This window comes from Liolophura sinensis, chromosome 6 (assembly GCF_032854445.1).
Source record: "Liolophura sinensis isolate JHLJ2023 chromosome 6, CUHK_Ljap_v2, whole genome shotgun sequence".
NCBI lineage: Eukaryota > Metazoa > Mollusca > Polyplacophora > Chitonida > Chitonidae > Liolophura > Liolophura sinensis.
This window is the reverse complement of record NC_088300.1, coordinates 3,191,108-3,208,300: the sequence shown is the minus strand read 5'-3', so window position 1 is coordinate 3,208,300 and position 17,193 is coordinate 3,191,108. Positions and strand designations below refer to the sequence as shown.

The window sequence follows — 17,193 nt, the reverse complement described above, 5'->3', positions numbered from 1 at the left end:
CATACTTTATGGTACTAGATTTGATCTAGATTCTAGTGGATTCCCACAAAGTAAATCTATGGGAATCCCTTTGGATTCTGGTGGATTCCCACAAAGCAAACCTAAGGGAATCCATTTAGATTGTGGTGGATTCCCACAAAGCAAACCTAAGGGAATCCATTTAGATTGTGGTGGATTCCCACAAAGCAAACCTATGGGAATCCATTTAGATTCTGGGTAAAAAATTACGGAAGTAAAGGACTTAGTTGACTTGTGAACAGAAGAAAGTTCTCTTGGGAGTTCTTAAAACCAAGTTTAATATTCAAATATGGTCTCTGTACTTATGAACATCTTCTACAGCTGCTGAATTATTTCTAAGGCATTTCATGTATTATATAGACAACATATAAAAGGTATCAGCACAGGTTTTATGTCTACATGTGTATTATCCTGATGCACATGATGTATTTGGTTCTTGTTCCTCCTTTCACAGTCAGAGTGTTTCTGATCGTTACTACATCACCCTTTACAAGAAACTTCTCGACCCAGCTCTGAAGACATCAGCCAAACAAACTATGTTTCTCAACTTACTGTTCAAAAGTTTGAGACAAGATATTTCTGAGAAAAGGATAAAGGTAAGTCTTCCAGTACGAATTTGAAATGATGTCATGACCATGTCAAGGTGGAAGATCACCAGTGTTACACATTTTTAAGCACACAGGTGTACATTTGGACAAAAAAGTTCTCTTTTCATCCATTCTAATTTACTGTTACTTAAAAGTAATTGATTGAAGTTTTTAATAACTGTTATTGTAGACAGTTGAATGGGAGAATAATTGTGTTTTATTTCTTTTTGACACCAGGCATTTATCAAGCGACTCCTGCAGGTGTGTTCGTATCACACCCCTCCATTTATCTGTGCCTCCCTCATCCTTCTCTCTGAGGTAGGAACATTCTTATCTCTATGTATTCACCAATAGGTGTAAAACTTAAAATGTGGAGGTTGTGAAATTTCGGAATAAAATGAATGAGGTCTCATAATAACTTTGAGGTGGAACATACATTCTGCTTGTAATAGGATTTCTGCACTCTTTGTTTTTCATTATTGGGTGAAATTCATACAAAACAGTAATCAGTGAATCAATCTGTCAGTTTATTCATCAATTCAGTTATCAGTTCTTATCATTGCCAAAATATAAATGATACAGTATGTCTTCTATAATACTAGTAAGATTGAAATGGTTTTTAAAATAATTAAATTATATATCATCAGGTTTTGAAGATTAAAGATGGTGTGCTGCAACTGACTAACATCTCTGGGGTAAGTGATTTTTTTTTCTTTAGATTGATGTTTTGTAAGTTTCATCATTGTGCACATTTTGGGGCAAACTGGTATCAGATGCTATAACCTGATAGGAATATTGAGTTTTATTTTCAGTACATTGTAGCCTTTATCATCCATTCCTGATTTTTTTTAAATTTGATTAGTTTGCTAGTGTTTTTAAATGAAATAACCTTGTTTTGTGGTTGTCAGAAATGGACTGAGGATGAGGAAGACGATGAACACTTTGTGGACTTACCCGATCCAGATGATAATGTGGATAACAGAGATGACAATGGGGATAATGGAGGAGATGACAAACAGACCACAAGTGTGGCCCCCACGACTACTCCTAAGTCTTCCTGGGTCCATCGTAGTAATCTTGGAGGTGGGTAGTGAAACACAGGATTCCACAGCGAGTTTTACTCTCCAAATTTACTCTCCTTCTTTGGTGCAGATTTCTTTGTACCAAAGAGTTGTTTGTCAAATTCCAACATGCATTAAAACCTAATGAAATTAAATAAATGAACAAACTGAACATTGTAGAGAAGTCAGGCCAGTACAACCCGTCCCACAGGATCCCCCTGTACTGTAGTGTGGATCAGGAGTGTGTGGGAGCTGAACTTTAGTCCTGTCCTTAATGTGACTGTTAACATTGTAGAGAAGTCAGGCCAGTACAACCCGTCCCACAGGAACCCCCTGTACTGTAGTGTAGACCAGGAGTGTGTGTGGGAGCTGGAGAAGCTGACAAAGCACTATCACCCCTCCGTCTCTCTCTTTGCTCTAACCCTGCTTCAGGTGAGAACATTAACAACCAAATGTCTGTGACATCCACCTGAACGAGCTTCACATTCTCTCTCAGTACTTGTCCTTACAGTTGTCATCAATATGTTGTTTGCATGTGTAGTAATTAACCCTGGCAGTAATTGATAACAAGTATTTTGACTTTATGATATATTGATTTGACATCAGTCCCTATCAGACTGTTAGTATTTGACTAATGAGCATGCATGTTGAAATCCAACTTTCAGAGTTTGTCAAGAATTTAGCAATGTACAGTTGTTTGCTTTGAGTAAAGCCTGGTTAGCAATATTACACAGGTCAAGTAATCTTGAGTCTTGAATACAAACTTGTTTACATGAATTTCTATCTATACAGACATTTTTATTATCCAGAACTTTACATGTTTCAGGCCAAGCCTATTAACTATTCTGGAGACCCTCTTCATGACTTTGCTCTGATCAGATTCCTGGACAGGTTTGTCTACAAAAACCCAAAGAAACAGAAAACAAGTAAATATTTCATCTCTGTTTTGCATTCACAGGTACATGAGTTAACATCAGAAGCATTTGTGTAGCCACACCAATGAGGTCCACACGTGTATATGACATAGTAAAGAGTGCAGGTCACTGGAACAAACAGTCCGTAGTTAGTAAAAATTCACATTTCACCTTTAATTGGACATGTTCATATATTCACAAGACAACAACACCTATGAAATTTACATTTCACACAACTGCGGTGACTAAGGTTAAAGGTATCTTCAAGATTTTTTGTGTGACTAAACAGAGCCTCTGCTAGAGCATCATAAAGAGATATCTTTCATGGATGAAAATCCTGATACTAAGCTCTGGCGATGGTGTCTGCTTCTAAAAGCCTGTGTAGCATTGACTCGTCTTTGCTGAAATAAACATTTGTTATTAAGCTGTTAATTGGCTTCATGAAATGAGCCCCTGTGACAACTGTATTCAGATGTTAGAATTAGAGATTTCAGTTTGTGTGGGAAACTGTTCATGCTTAGTGTGAGTTGCTTAAGTAGTTGCTTAAAATGAAATACAGTTTGAGTGGTGTGTGATAGTTGTGTATCTGTTCTTAAGGTTTAAATTGTGAATGAAAATGCTGTGTTTATATGCTTCTGTTGTATCAACTGCAGTTGATGCCCAGCATTCAAGGGCCAGGTTTTGTCGGGAGCGGCAGCTGAGAGGGGTGAAGAAGATCGCTGTGAATAGTGATGAGTACATACAGAGAGAGGAGAAGACCATACCTGTCGAGGAAAAGTTCTTCTACAGGTGAAAAAAATATTAATAAGCACAAGTGTGTTTAAATGAAGTATTATATATGTTACATGTGTGTTTCACATCCTCTGTATTCACATTTAGTTGTCTACTCAGGCAGTACATGGTGCAAAAGTAATACTGCCCTGTAAATGTACAAATGCCTTTACTAGTTTGTTAAACCTTGTATGTAGTAGAGCAAATGGAGTTTTGAGGAGTTTTTCAAACCACCAATTTTGGCAGACTCATCAGCCACTCTTTGACTTGGGGTGCCAAATTGCAGATTGTCATTCTCATTGAAAGCAGTGGCACCACTGGTCTTGATTGGCTATAGTCAGCAGTTATATGCTCCTCCTACAAGGGTTAAGTTACCATAGAAACATGTAGTACTGATACTCGTGTAACTAAAAACTTTTATAAATCTTATGGAATGTCCAACTGTACGTAATCTTTCGCCAATATTTTGTTTCTTTTCTGTTTGTTAACAAAAAATGTGTGGAGTCACAATGCCATTCTCTGTTCTAAGGTATTTCAAACAGCGAGCAGATCAGAAGTCAGGAACGGCTGGGAAAGACGAGGAAGATGGCAGTGATATTGAGAGTGTTAGTGATGGAGAGTTTGATGACTTCTTGGGTGAGTACATTACTATGCAGCAGATATGAGATAACTCTGATAATGTTGGCTATGATGACAGTGAGTGTTCCTCAGTGATAGAGCAGTTGATGACTTCTTAGGTGAGTACATCAGTAGGCAGCTGATGGGAGATAACTCTGCTATTGTTGGCTATGATGACAGTGAGTGTTCCTCAGTGATAGAGCAGTTGATAACTTTGTAGGTGAGTACATCAGTAGGCAGCCGATAGGAGATAACTCTGATAATGTTGGCTATGATGACAGTGAGTGTTCCTCAGTTATAGAGCAGTTAATAACTTCTTAGGTGAGTACATCAGTAGGCAGCTGATAGGAGATAACTCTGATAATGTTGGCTATGATGACAGTGGGTGTTCCTCAGTGATAGAGCAGTTGATGACTTTTTAGGTGAGTACATCAGTAGGCAGCCGATAGGAGATAACTCTGATAATGTTGGCTATGATGATGGTGAGTGTTCCTCAGTGATAGAGCAGTTAATAACTTCTTAGGTGAGTATATCAGTAGGCAGCTGATAGGAGATAACTCTGATAATGTTGGCTATGATGACAGTGGGTGTTCCTCAGTGATAGAGCAGTTGATAACTTCTTAGGTGAGTACATCTATAGGCAGCTGATAGGAGATAACTCTGATAATGTTGGCTATGATGACAGTGAGTGTTCCTCAGTGATAGAGCAGTTAATAACTTCTTAGGTGAGTACATCAGTAGGCAGCCGATAGGAGATAACTCTGCTAATGTTGGCTATGATGACAGTGGGTGTTCCTCAGTGATAGAGCAGTTGATAACTTCTTAGGTGAGTATATCTATAGGCAGCTGATAGGAGATAACTGTGCTAATGTTGGCTATGATGACAGTGAGTGTTCCTCAGTGATAGAGCAGTTGATAACTTCCATTTGAATACATCATCAAACAGACATAGGAATAGGAAATAGGTTCTCATATTCAAATTTTTAACTAGAGATTTCTGCGCAGTATACATTGCTTTGTCATTAAAGTTTCCAGTACTTAAAGGTTTATTGTGTAAAGTGTCATTAAAATCAGAGTAAGTCTGTTTAAGTCATGTGTAAACTGTGCACTTGCAGTTTTATCATGGTTATAATCCAGTTAATGTATGAAAAGTGAACAGAATGTATTGATGAGATTTGTTTTCACTTGCAGACAATTATGAGCAGCATGTTGACGAGGGAGGCACAGATTTCCAGTTTGATTTTGCTGGGTAAATATTCATATGTATAGACTTTACGGAAGCAATAAAGTGGACATATTTATCTTACGTTATGTAACATGACTAGAATCTGATTTTGTAAGGCATACAAATGTTTGCCAGCAGAGTGAGGTGTGTGTGTGCAACGCCTATAGAGATACTTTCAATGGAAACATATTTTTTTTCTTACAAATGGTAAGGATCTTTCACTGATTTTTCATCATACAGGGAGTTCAGCAAGAAGTCCAAGACACAGAAGAAGAAAGGAAAGAAAGAGGACTTCTCATCAGACGATGAAAGTGTTGAGGATCTGTCAGACGAAGAAGTAGACTTTGGGGATGATGATGACTTTAAGGCTGCATTTGGGAATGATGATTCGGATGATGATGGCAATGAAATGGACTTTGATGAAGAAGATGTGGCATTTTCAGATGATGGTGACTATGGATGGAGACTTCTAACAATGATTCTAGCACATCTGCCAAATTGCGCTCTACACACAGAATAGAGACATCGACTGCATATATCAGACTGTATATGTAGTGAATATTTTCACGTGCCCCAACACTGTTGTCGAATAGTAACGTCGCAGCATTCAGCAGGGTTGTTCCCATTGGTTCTCAACATGTTGACCCTGTAGCTCTGTAAAGTGGACTCTTCCATGGAGCGATTGATATTAGAGAAGTGTAATCGAAATAAAGCATGAATAGGCATGAAAATCAAAAGGGAGTAAAAACTGAAAATTAGTGTAAAGTACATGTGAACAGGCGATGTGTTAGAATAGAAATAATGGCATCATTCACATGTAAAAAAGGAAATGTACATTGTTTTAGGACTGGGTCTGCAGCCTCATCCAAAGACAATGGGCACTTGCGTTTTCACTGCAGTTATCACAGCGTATACGCAGTGAATGAAGCCATTATTCCTTAAATATCACATTTTTCCATTATCAGTGACCCAGAAGCCTCTCCCCAATGCAGTTGCTGTGAGTTCAAGTCCAGCTCATGCTGGCTTCCTCTCCAGCGGTTAGTGGGAAGGTCTGCCAGAAACCTGTGGATGGTTGTGGGTTTCCCCCAGGCTCTGCCCAGTTTCCACCCACCATAACGCTGTGCGCCGGTGTATAAGGGAAATATTCTTGAGTACGGCATAAAACACCAATCAAATAAATAAATAAATAATAAATGGTAAACCTAAATAGACTTTATGCAGAAGATTTAAATGCAGGAATTGTTCATCCGATTTGTTAAACACATTTCATATGCCCTGTTCTTTTCTTTATATCTGTTAGAATATGTATTTGATTGTGAAGTACTATTACCCTTGTTGTCTTGTGCAGATAATCCTATGGCTGAATTTGAAGCTGCTCCAAAACGCAGATGGAAGAGAGAAAGAGAGAACGCTTCATCCTCACTATCATCTGGTAAAAAGTCAAAGAAACAGTAAGTCAAGTTTTCAAATTAACTGTATTTCGCCTAAAATTAGCATTTGGAAGTGACACAGTTTTCTTGATTCTGATTGATTCATGCACGCTTTTTTGGGAGTGGGATCAGTGTATTGTCAGAAAAACTTAAAGAATATAAAGTATCATTTTAAAACTTTTATGGGCTTCTGAAAGTGCATGTACATGTATGGGGGCCAAATTTGAGATTCAGTGCAGTAATTTCATGAGATTTGGATGTTAAAGGCTTATAATTAAATCATCATACTTTGTCTTTCATTGTAAAATTTTGATTGAACTTCTCATCTCATATCATATTTCTTTGTCTTACTTTCAGGTTCGATAAAGCTGGACTGTTTGCTGCAGCTGAGGAGGTACGAAAAGATAATCCTTACTTTGCGACTCTCCTTAGATTCGTACTCATAGCTGATAGCTGCCGGCCGTTAAAGTGAAATATTCTGGAGTACAGCATAAAACACACATCAAATGAATAAGTAAACTGAAAGCATTTTAAGTGGAGTAAATCATACTTATTATAAAAGAAGTCCTATATTAAAATTCATTTTAAAGAAAATTTAACAGTGCTAGGCATATTGTGAGACTATCACTTGATTTGACATTGCCCGGTACAATGAACCAGGAGCCTCCCACCAATGCAGTCGCTGTAAGTTCAAGTCTAGCTCATGCTGGCTCCCTCTCCTGGACGGTCTGTCAGCAATGTAGGGATGCCTGTTGGTTTCTCCCGGGCATGTTGGTGGCTGTTGTATAAGTGGAACATTTGTGAGTACGGAGTAAAACACTTATCAGATAATAAAAAAAAAAGTATTAGACATTGTGGATTCACATGTATGACAACCTACCCATGCTGTTTTGTTCAATGGTATCATCCTGACTAAAGGGCATTCATGTTTTTCTTTGCAGTTCTCCCACCTGATCGATGAGAACTCTGGGTCAAAGTTTAGCCAGGGCACAAGTCAAGCGCTGTCCAATAAGGACAATGCAGGTTAGTTTAGAGTATATTCCGATTCTGATTCACAATCATGTATGTGATGGCTAAGTTGACATAGTTCCTGAATGTCACTGATGACCTTTGTCTGTGGTTGTGGAGTCAAATGCTTTTGCCCTCTGTCTGTCTGCCATTATAATTCTCTGGTTGTGAAGAATATTCTTCTTATAAACCGAGCCTGATGAAAAACTACAGACTGTCATTTGCGTGTTTGCAGATGCCAAACAGTTAAACTGGGAAGTTACCAGAGATAAGCAGATCCGAGGTGCAGATTGGAGATCAAAGAAGCGATCGAAGAAAGGAGGTCAGAAGTTTCCCAAATCCGGAAAATTTGGCAAAGGCAGAAAGAGACGATAGAGTTGACCCTGCTTTGGCATACAAACACAAACACTGTACACACATTTCGAGTGCATATAATTGTTCGAGTGTGGACCAGTCAGCACACAGGATGCTCACAGATGTACTGTTATATCAGGGAAGCTGAACCTTTTGTGATCAGTGAAGCAGGTGTTTAAACCACTGGAGACTTTTAGACAGATCTGACAAAGTTCTGAAGTTATGGATTTGTAAGGGCGCAACAAGCCATTAACAGAGATGTCTGATTAGACAAGTCACTGCTGACATGTACATGTTGCAATAAGGAAGTTGTTGTAATCGCATGCATGTGGCCTGTTTTGTGAAGCAGTACATGTGACAAGATGTGATCAATAAAACACCACTTTTGTCTACACGATCACCTTGTTATTGGAATTAATTATTTGTCCTGTATTATATGCAGCCCACTACTAAACTAAACCGGTCTGAAGAATTTGAACTGTATTTCACCGAAAGTTTGCAGTGTTAACATGTACTTTCAGAAGTACATAAAAATCTTGAAATGATACTTTTGATACCAATACTTAAGCTTTTCTCATTAGAAAATAAACTTCAAAAAAAAAAAAAAAGCTCTTAACTGGCAGTGTAAGGTGGATGAATCAAGCGAGAAAATGTGTAAAAAAAAAATGGCTAAACTTTAGGTGAAATACAGTTATTGTGAATTTTGGCTTGTCTCTCAACATTCATCCAGCATTTGCCCGTTCAGCTGTGGCTAGAGTCAAGAGCTTGTCAGGCATCCAAGGAAGAATTGCATAGTTTCCTCCATTGCCACCACCTGACTGCAATGTTCTGTAGTAGTGCAGTCCAGAACTTTTTGGGTTGGGTTGACAAATTTCAGGACTCACTTTACACAGAATAACGCCAGGAGAGTTTTCTCACTTTTCGCTTTCATTCGTCTACTATAAATTACATTTCATGACACTTTTCAAAGACGCCAATGTTATAGCAAATGGGATCAAAAATAGTTGTCTAACATTTTTGACAGGTCACATGATACAGTTGTACTTTTTCTGCCTTAAATAATAAAAAAGTTCGAACTCGAGACTTTCCTATTACCGCACAGGTGCCAAATGATGGTTTGTTCTACATAATGTATAAGCATGAAGAAAAAGCAACACCTATATATGTTGTCCACACATGCTTATTTAATTTTCATAAAACATCTCTCTCACACATGAACATGAATAATGTACAATAACAATGAATATGAGATTGACAAACCTGCCACACAGTAGCAAACAGCATCAAATTTCACAATTCCGGAAAGACTTAGTAGATCTAAATATATCTTTCTTTCTGCCATTTATTTTCAAATAATTTCTTCACCATGAACATGATTTTCTTGCAGGTTATGTTTACGACAAAAATTGAGAAATCCAACATCCAAAAGTTAATTATAATGTCAAAGTCACCAGTCAAACACCCCTGTTGTGAAGTCCACCTGAATTACAGGACAGGAGCAATACCATTTGTTATGATATAGGAGTAAGGAAACCCAGAGAGAAAAATTCAAATCTGTTACATTTTAAGTCTATTGTGATGTATACGTACTGTAATACAATGTCTACGCAGAATAATCCTCGCACGAGAATCTGTTATAACCTTATAAACTATGCAAAATGTTCTCTAATAGTGTTCTGGCTATTTCTTCGCTATAAGGTTACCATTAAAGATTTGATTCGTTTGCTTTGTGTTTTACAGCTTGCCTTAACATGAAATAACACTTCTTTCATTCCACACATTGCACTTTCACAGTTACAAACAATAACTTGTTCAAATGTCAAGCATCATAGTCATCATCTTCACTCGTAGGCGGCTTATACATCTGAAGGTTTGAAAACATTGGCGAAGCAGCTAAGCCTGAGGTGGCAGGTGCCCTGGAAAGAGAAATTAAAGAAAACTTTATTCATTTATATATCTGATTGGGGTTTTTCCCCATTTTTATACATACTACAGGGAATATTATGGTTTACATTATCACTACATCCACAGAACTGTTTCAATCATAAGAAGAAAATTTGATCACTTTTTGTCTCTACTACCAGAACAGAAGCTTACTGAAAACGGCCCATTTATGCCCCATTTAATGATACATCAGTTTGTCTTGTCATGAAGAAATGTTTCACGTAAGTTTGAAATAGGAGTATGTGTGTATATATATATATATATATATATATATATATATATATATATATATATGCATTTTGGCCATTTTAATACTAAGCCTGATGGCACTGTTGCTCACCATGAAGAGTATTTCAGGAGGTTATGTTTTACGGTCTACACAAGAATATTTCATTACTAGTATATCCACTGGTGGAGGACCCATTAGACATCTGAGCCAGCCAATCGAGAGTCCTCCTGCACTGGTTTTCTACTCACCCATGATTGAAGAGAGGCACATAGTATGGCTGTGCACTCTGGCCCTGTGAAAGACTTGAGGACATTCCTCCGACGGGTAACCTAGGAAAGCCTGGAGTGGACGGACTCAAATGAGAGACAGATGGTCCAGCCCCTTGAGAAGGGGGGTAATAGTTAGCCGCTTGAGATCCTGGATGGGGGGCACATCCAGCCGGGGCTGGCGAGGTATCAGTGCTGGAGTGGGGAGAGCTCAAGGTTTCTGCAGGACCCGATGATGCTGGATTCTGAAGTCGATCACTAGTGCTTGGTGAGTGTGCTTCTGTGGCATCAGGGGAGTGAAAAGTCTCTCCTGGGGGACCATGTGAATTGCTTATTCCCTCAGGGTGATTAGCACCTGACAGGCGCTCGTGTTCATCATCACTTTCTGTCTCTTCGTCATCGTCCTCATCGACTTCCAACTATTAGAATATAATAATAGCATACAGAGTCCATAAGTAGAATAACAATATTAACATTGACAACATCCTCATTAGACAACTGACTATATGTTGTACAGATATGATGAGAGTGCAGCTAAACTTATTTAGAATGTAAGAATTTTTCTCTTAGACAGTTGTTGATTTATGGGTGGAAAAAAACAGAAATGCTGAGAGCTCAAACTGATTATTACACTAATGCCTCATAGGAAAAAACCTGTTACGCACTGGAGAAAAACCAGTGACAAAATGGTACTAGCTTTTATATTGTCAGTTTTACTAAATATTACACTTCAAGCATAAAGAGCAAATGGAAATGTTCGTTACATGGGAACTGTCTGATGAGTTTTTCCTCTGTGCTCTCCTGCTTGGTCCAGCTCCATCCACCTTGGACTTCCTTTGTCTGGAAAAGAATTCACAAAGTACCTTAAGTCTCATGCTTGATTCTGGTAAACATACTCAGCAGCAGTTTGTTTGTCACTACAGCACCAGTCAGACAACACCAAGAATCCAATGTGAAAAATGCAACTTAATCATTTTTTTTCTGTTATTCTGTACATCATATAAGTGCATGGAATTGTAGTGTACGTATGTATGTATGTACGTATGTATGTATGTATGTATGTATGTATGTATGTATGTATGTATATATGTATGTATGTGTGTGTGTGTATATGTGTGTGTGTGTGTGTGTATGTATGTATGTATGTATGTATGTATGTATGTATGTATGTATGTATGCATGTATGCATGTGTGTATGTGTGTATGTATGTATGTATGTATGTATGTATGTATGTATGTATGTATGTATGTACGTATGTATGTATGTATGTATGCAAATCTGAACAAAAGCTAGATTTATATTAGAAATACTTCACACATTTTTTTCACAAAGAAAACTTCAAAAATCCTTTACTAACAATTGCAGCTAAAAGAAGTCTACTGACAACACTTCGTGAAATTTGAAAACATTGCAAATATATTTAATATTAGTGTTTTCTTTGCCTGTCATTGTTTCTAGATTTACCGCTTAAATTTCAATCTTTAGTTTGCAGATGACCAAGTGTCACTGGCATAACACAATAAATACCATACATATTCAATCTGATTGTAACCTATTATGCTAAAACTGATACATCTAATATACTTGCAAAGGCCTGTCTGTTTCTAAACCTCTTGACCTGTGTTTATGTACCTGCAATCCTCGAGATGACAATAACACTGCTGCTGACAATAACACTGCTGCTGACAATAACATTGCTGCTGACAATAACAATGCTACTGACAATAAGACTGCTGCTGACAACAACATTGCTGCTGACAACAACACTGTTGCTGACAGTAACACTGCTGCTGACAATAACTGCTGCTGACAGTAACATTGCTCCTGAAAATGACAATGCTACTGACAATAACACTGCCACTGACAATAACACTGCTACTGACAATAACGCTGCTGCTGACAACAACATTGCTGCTGATAACAACATTGCTGCTGACAGTAACATTGCTGCTGACAATGACAATGCTACTGACAATAACACTGCCACTGACAATAACACTGCTGCTGACAATAACACTGCTACACTGCTACTGACAATAACTGCTGCTGACAATGACAATGCTACTGACAATAACACTGCTACTGACAATAACACCGCTGCTGACAATAACACTGCTACACTGCTACTGACAATAACTGCAGCTGACAGTGACAATGCTACTGACAATGACACTGCTACACTGCTACTGACAATAACACTGCTGCTGACAATAACATTGCTGCTGACAGTAACACTGCCGCTGTCAATAACACTGCTACTGACAGTAACTGCAGCTGACAGTGACAATGCTACTGACAATGACACTGCTACTGACAATAACACTGCTACTGACAATAACATTGCTGCTGACAGTAACACTGCTGCTGTCAATAACAATGTTGCTGACAATAACACTGCTACTGACAATAACACTGCTCCTGACAAATCAATCCAAGCTTTTTTAGCAGCAGAATTTTAACAGAAAAAAAGGGTAATCTGTGCTCACTGCCTCTGAACAAGGCAAAACGGCTGTGACAGACTGAAGGAGTCTCGCAAACAAAATGAATGTACACGTGTGCCAAGGTTCGAGATAAACCACTGATCATACAGTCTGTGTCATGTCCAATTTTTTCGTATTTTCCCTGTGTCTTGCATTTGCAGTTTATAAGAAAAGTCTCTAAAAAACTAAGACACCCCCATGGCTAAAACTATGCCACTGACCTGACAAGTAAGTGCCAGACAAAAAACGCAAAGCCGCAAGAGCTGGATAGAAACATGCAGTTTCGATAGTCAAAAGTCTGATAGTTGCAATAAGCCAGTGCTTTATCCAGCTGAGGCCCTCCCAGGGTTTTAACTCACAGCAGGTAATGTTGCTTATGTATAATGCGATCCAATGTGACTAGTACGTACCTTGGGGCTCTAGGTTTTTTACTGTCCGAAGAATTGGACGTGTCACCATCTTCTTCAGTCTGATGATCAGGAATACAGGCTACCAGGTCTCTGAGAAAGTCAAATTTCTTCTCTGCCTCTATAGTTTGCTTTCTGCAAGGAATAAAAGCACACATTACATGTGATTATTATATAGATAGTGTATATGATGAATTACATGAACTTTTACAGACAATGATCAAAATAATGTTTGAAAAATGGTCAAATAGAGTACGTCTTGTTTAGCCAAGGTAATAGCTCTATTTCAGAGGATGCTGATGAAAGTTACATCAGTGGGAAATGAGCCTTCCTATTAAAGGCATTATTAAGTATGCTCTCAATCCTTACACTCATACATTGTAAGTCATGTAGAGTACAGGTAAGAGTAGTTTTGGGACTCCCCAGATGTTGACATCATTTAAACATTGCAGTAATCTTGGGGTTATCTCCCCTATCATATTTTGCGACATACCACAGAAGTAAACTCCTTGCCGTTTTCAACTGAAACTAATGGTTTTTATTTCACACATATGTTAAATGCATATAACTTAACCAGAAGAGCTTCAACACTAGTTCTTATAATTAATCCAAATCAAGGTCAGTATACAGACCCCTGGTTACTGGTAGTTCACTTGCAAGTTAGAAAACATCATGATATTTCACCTAAAATTTAGCATTTTCCAAGTGACGCATTCTGACCGATTCAATCACTTTACTGTGTCAAGTGGTTTTTGTGCAGTTTGGTTCACCTCTTAACAGAAAAACTGAAGTGCTAGCATCAAAGGTGTTATTTTAAGGTAATTACGACATAATATGCTTCTGAAAGTGCATTTCTACCTACCAAACTTTAAGTGAAACACAGTACAACATGTATATTTCATAAAAACAAGAAATGATATACATGTACTTACATGTGTGCTGTTGACAAAGTTTTGGCATGTCTACTCTGTGTTGTCTCATTAGCTTTCAGTATGAGAGACTCAATAAACAATTCCAATGCCCGAGCTAATGCAAGTTAAGGACTCGTATATGCAATACATACAACATACCTGCAAATGTCATAAAATATATATATAATATATAGCGTGGAATAACAAATAAAAGTGCAAAAAAAAAGGGGTTTTTTAAATTAAGAAATATACAATAAATTAAACTTTTACTCATTTTTTTTTTTGGCACATCTTTCTTCATTTTCCTTAAAATTTTATAGTACCTTGTCATGTATACTTTAATCAATTACTTCCTAAGGCCAATAACAGAATGTTAAGAGACAACGTCTTGCATAATGTACATGCATATGGGCTTTATAAAGTTCACGACAGAAATCAAACTTAAAGGATACATATGATAACTGGAACAGCTGCAGCCACTTTCCCAACATCTTCATCAGTTTGCATGATCTTCTTTATGCGGGCCTGTAGAAAATAAGACACAAAAATTAACCCAGAGCAAACAGTGGCTGAGCTCTTAGCCAACTTTTCCATAGCTTAGTTTTGCCAATGCTTATCAACTTAACTTGCCATTCCATGCATGGATGTGATGTTCTTAAGGTTTGATTCAAGACAGTTATCTCAATATCAACGCCAGCTGGAAAATTGTAAAACTGATGGACACTTACAGATCAACAAGAAAGTTTCAATGTCGAATTTGGGAAAATCAAACCTTTTGGAGTGAAATATTCTTGAGTACAACATAAAACACAAATCAAATAAATAAATATATCAAACCTTTTGGACTTGTCTGGATAAGAATTGTGACAAGCGGTTGCAGAACACTAGATTTTAAACAATGATTAAATCTTCTTAAAACTGGTTCTTAGAAGCGTATTTCATGTAAAGGGATGCTTAAAAAACAAACACAAATGGAGCCTATGTCAACATGTACATGTATGGCAAAATCAAATGATTTCACTGCACAAGTCACTCTCGCTCAATCTAACTTCTTGAAACTTGCCATTTCTAGAATTCTATTCCCATCGCCATGTGTCACAGGAATTCTGGCTGGAAATGTTGTGATCAGTCTGGATATGCAAAAAGTTTTCATTCCACTTGACAGGAAAATGATTATTATACAGACTTTCTAGTCTAGTTATGGCAGAATTGACTGGAAGAGTAGACAATCTCGGTAAAAAAGCATGAATTTACTCTCCCTGTTTACTGGCACATTAACCTGAAGGTTGGGTAACTGCAAAATGTACCAGGTCAGGGTAAAAATCAAAATCTTACCTAAAAATTAAGGTTTATGGTAGCAAACAGGGTGTAATTCCCATTTCATCCTGAATTGTATCAAGAATGTGTGAATCTTACCAGCTTCATGTGGCAGTACATTTTTACATCTGATGGCCATAGTATCTAGATTCTTAAGTTTAACAGAATGTAAGTCAAAACATTTGATAACCAAAACGCCCGCTACCATAACGCCTGCTAGTTTTGGGTAAATGGGTAAACAGAGCTCCTCGATAATTTAAAAATAATGAAATGAAAAACAGACAATTATATGTGGTATGCATGTGTTGCACATTTTTTTATACCTGTACATCTTTGATAGATATGGTCCATTGGTAATGTCAAGTACAACTTCTGAAAAGCTCCTAACAAGGGAGGCAACCCCATCCCTCCCCTTTAGAGCAATTGCAAATCAATCAATAAATTTAACGCAAGATTTTATAAGAATACACCCGACTTTATTTCAGACACGTGAGCCAAAAGTGAGGAAGACATTCTCAAGGTACATGTATGTGTTCAGGTATTGCTTTATGATCACCCCTACTGTTAATCCACATTGCCCAGTCCCCTTTTGTGCCTTAGTTGTGTGGCAGCCTTTCTGTACCATGTTTTGTTGACTGTAATCCAAAAAGTTAATTTATTTTATAAATGAGTCATATATGCCATCTTAAATTTCAAATTTAAGACATAATAACATACGATGCTATTTTTTTTTTCTGTCTTCACTTTTGAAATTGTTGAAGACCTTTACATGTAGCAAAGTCAAGTCAAGAATATTTCACTTTAATATAATGGTGTTGGATTATGTTTGCCATTTCTAAATGTAAAAGTCGGAAGAGCCAGTTCTGATAATAAAACAGAGTTTGAGAGTAAAATCTGTGAGAATGGGATCATCAGTCCATTGATAGTAAAATCAGACCCTACTGATGTACCTGCTGAGCAAGGATGACATCTGAGTTGAGTTCTTCTTGATTAATTGTTTACTTGTCACCTTTACAATGAACTCTCCACAAGATAAACCTTGGCAATGCAAACGAGAAAGCCCTATGTACAAAAAGTCTATCATGTGAAGAAAGGTGTGTGATATATCAGATAATCCATAAAAATGCTTTCTCTGACGTTTTTAACAAAACTAGCGAGCGTTATGGCAGCGGGCGTTTTCGAAAGCATGCGTTTTGACTTTTACCTGTTTAGTTCAACTCTGTCAATAAATCACATCATATAGTGTTAGTGTTTTGCTTAGAATAAAGAAGGCTTAAGTTTTCGGATTAACTGTGAATTCCTGAGAGATCCTACACAGCAATTATTCTGAAATATATACATGCAGAAAATATAAACAAGAACATCTCTTACTGTCCCACACTTCTTGCCAAGTTTTGTAGGATATGACCATATCTCACCGGCTTTGTTTTGTTGTTGTTGTCATTTAAAAAAAACGCTCCCTGTCTAAAACATTTGTCTCGCACGGGAAGACAAAATATCATATATCTGAATATAACAATACTTACCGGAGGAAATCTTGCGTTATATCTCTTCTTTTTGCTGGGCATGGTGGGATGAATTGAGAGTTTTGCTCAGAAAATACCTGGAAGACAAAAACCCTACACCACAGCAGATCTTGTAAACCGGAAATC

General features: G+C 37.6%; 2 protein-coding genes across 2 annotated transcripts in view; one reads left to right on the top strand and one right to left on the bottom strand.

Annotated features, from left to right (window-relative positions):
• The window catches only part of LOC135466142 (CCAAT/enhancer-binding protein zeta-like), a 30,365-nt gene extending 21,989 nt beyond the window's left edge, over window positions 1–8,376 (top strand). Inside the window, exons 16-29 of the mRNA XM_064743513.1 lie at window positions 473–614; window positions 843–923; window positions 1,253–1,300; window positions 1,514–1,688; window positions 1,962–2,098; window positions 2,493–2,592; window positions 3,234–3,369; window positions 3,881–3,987; window positions 5,161–5,218; window positions 5,435–5,643; window positions 6,543–6,645; window positions 6,982–7,018; window positions 7,566–7,647; window positions 7,868–8,376. Coding sequence (XP_064599583.1) covers window positions 473–614; window positions 843–923; window positions 1,253–1,300; window positions 1,514–1,688; window positions 1,962–2,098; window positions 2,493–2,592; window positions 3,234–3,369; window positions 3,881–3,987; window positions 5,161–5,218; window positions 5,435–5,643; window positions 6,543–6,645; window positions 6,982–7,018; window positions 7,566–7,647; window positions 7,868–8,007 — 1,555 coding nt within the window. The 3' untranslated portion in view covers window positions 8,008–8,376. The remainder of the gene's footprint in view (window positions 1–472; window positions 615–842; window positions 924–1,252; window positions 1,301–1,513; window positions 1,689–1,961; window positions 2,099–2,492; window positions 2,593–3,233; window positions 3,370–3,880; window positions 3,988–5,160; window positions 5,219–5,434; window positions 5,644–6,542; window positions 6,646–6,981; window positions 7,019–7,565; window positions 7,648–7,867) is intronic.
• Window positions 8,377–9,157: 781 nt separating this feature from the next.
• On the bottom strand, window positions 9,158–17,181 carry LOC135468861 (dr1-associated corepressor-like). The gene is made up of 7 exons (XM_064747320.1): window positions 17,068–17,181; window positions 14,677–14,749; window positions 14,246–14,339; window positions 13,317–13,448; window positions 11,190–11,265; window positions 10,408–10,844; window positions 9,158–9,902 (listed from the first exon to the last, which is right to left on the bottom strand). The coding sequence occupies exons 1-7, from the start codon at window positions 17,107–17,109 to the stop codon at window positions 9,806–9,808; spliced, it is 951 nt and encodes a 316-aa protein (XP_064603390.1). The 5' UTR covers window positions 17,110–17,181; the 3' UTR covers window positions 9,158–9,805.
• Window positions 17,182–17,193: the final 12 nt, after the last annotated feature.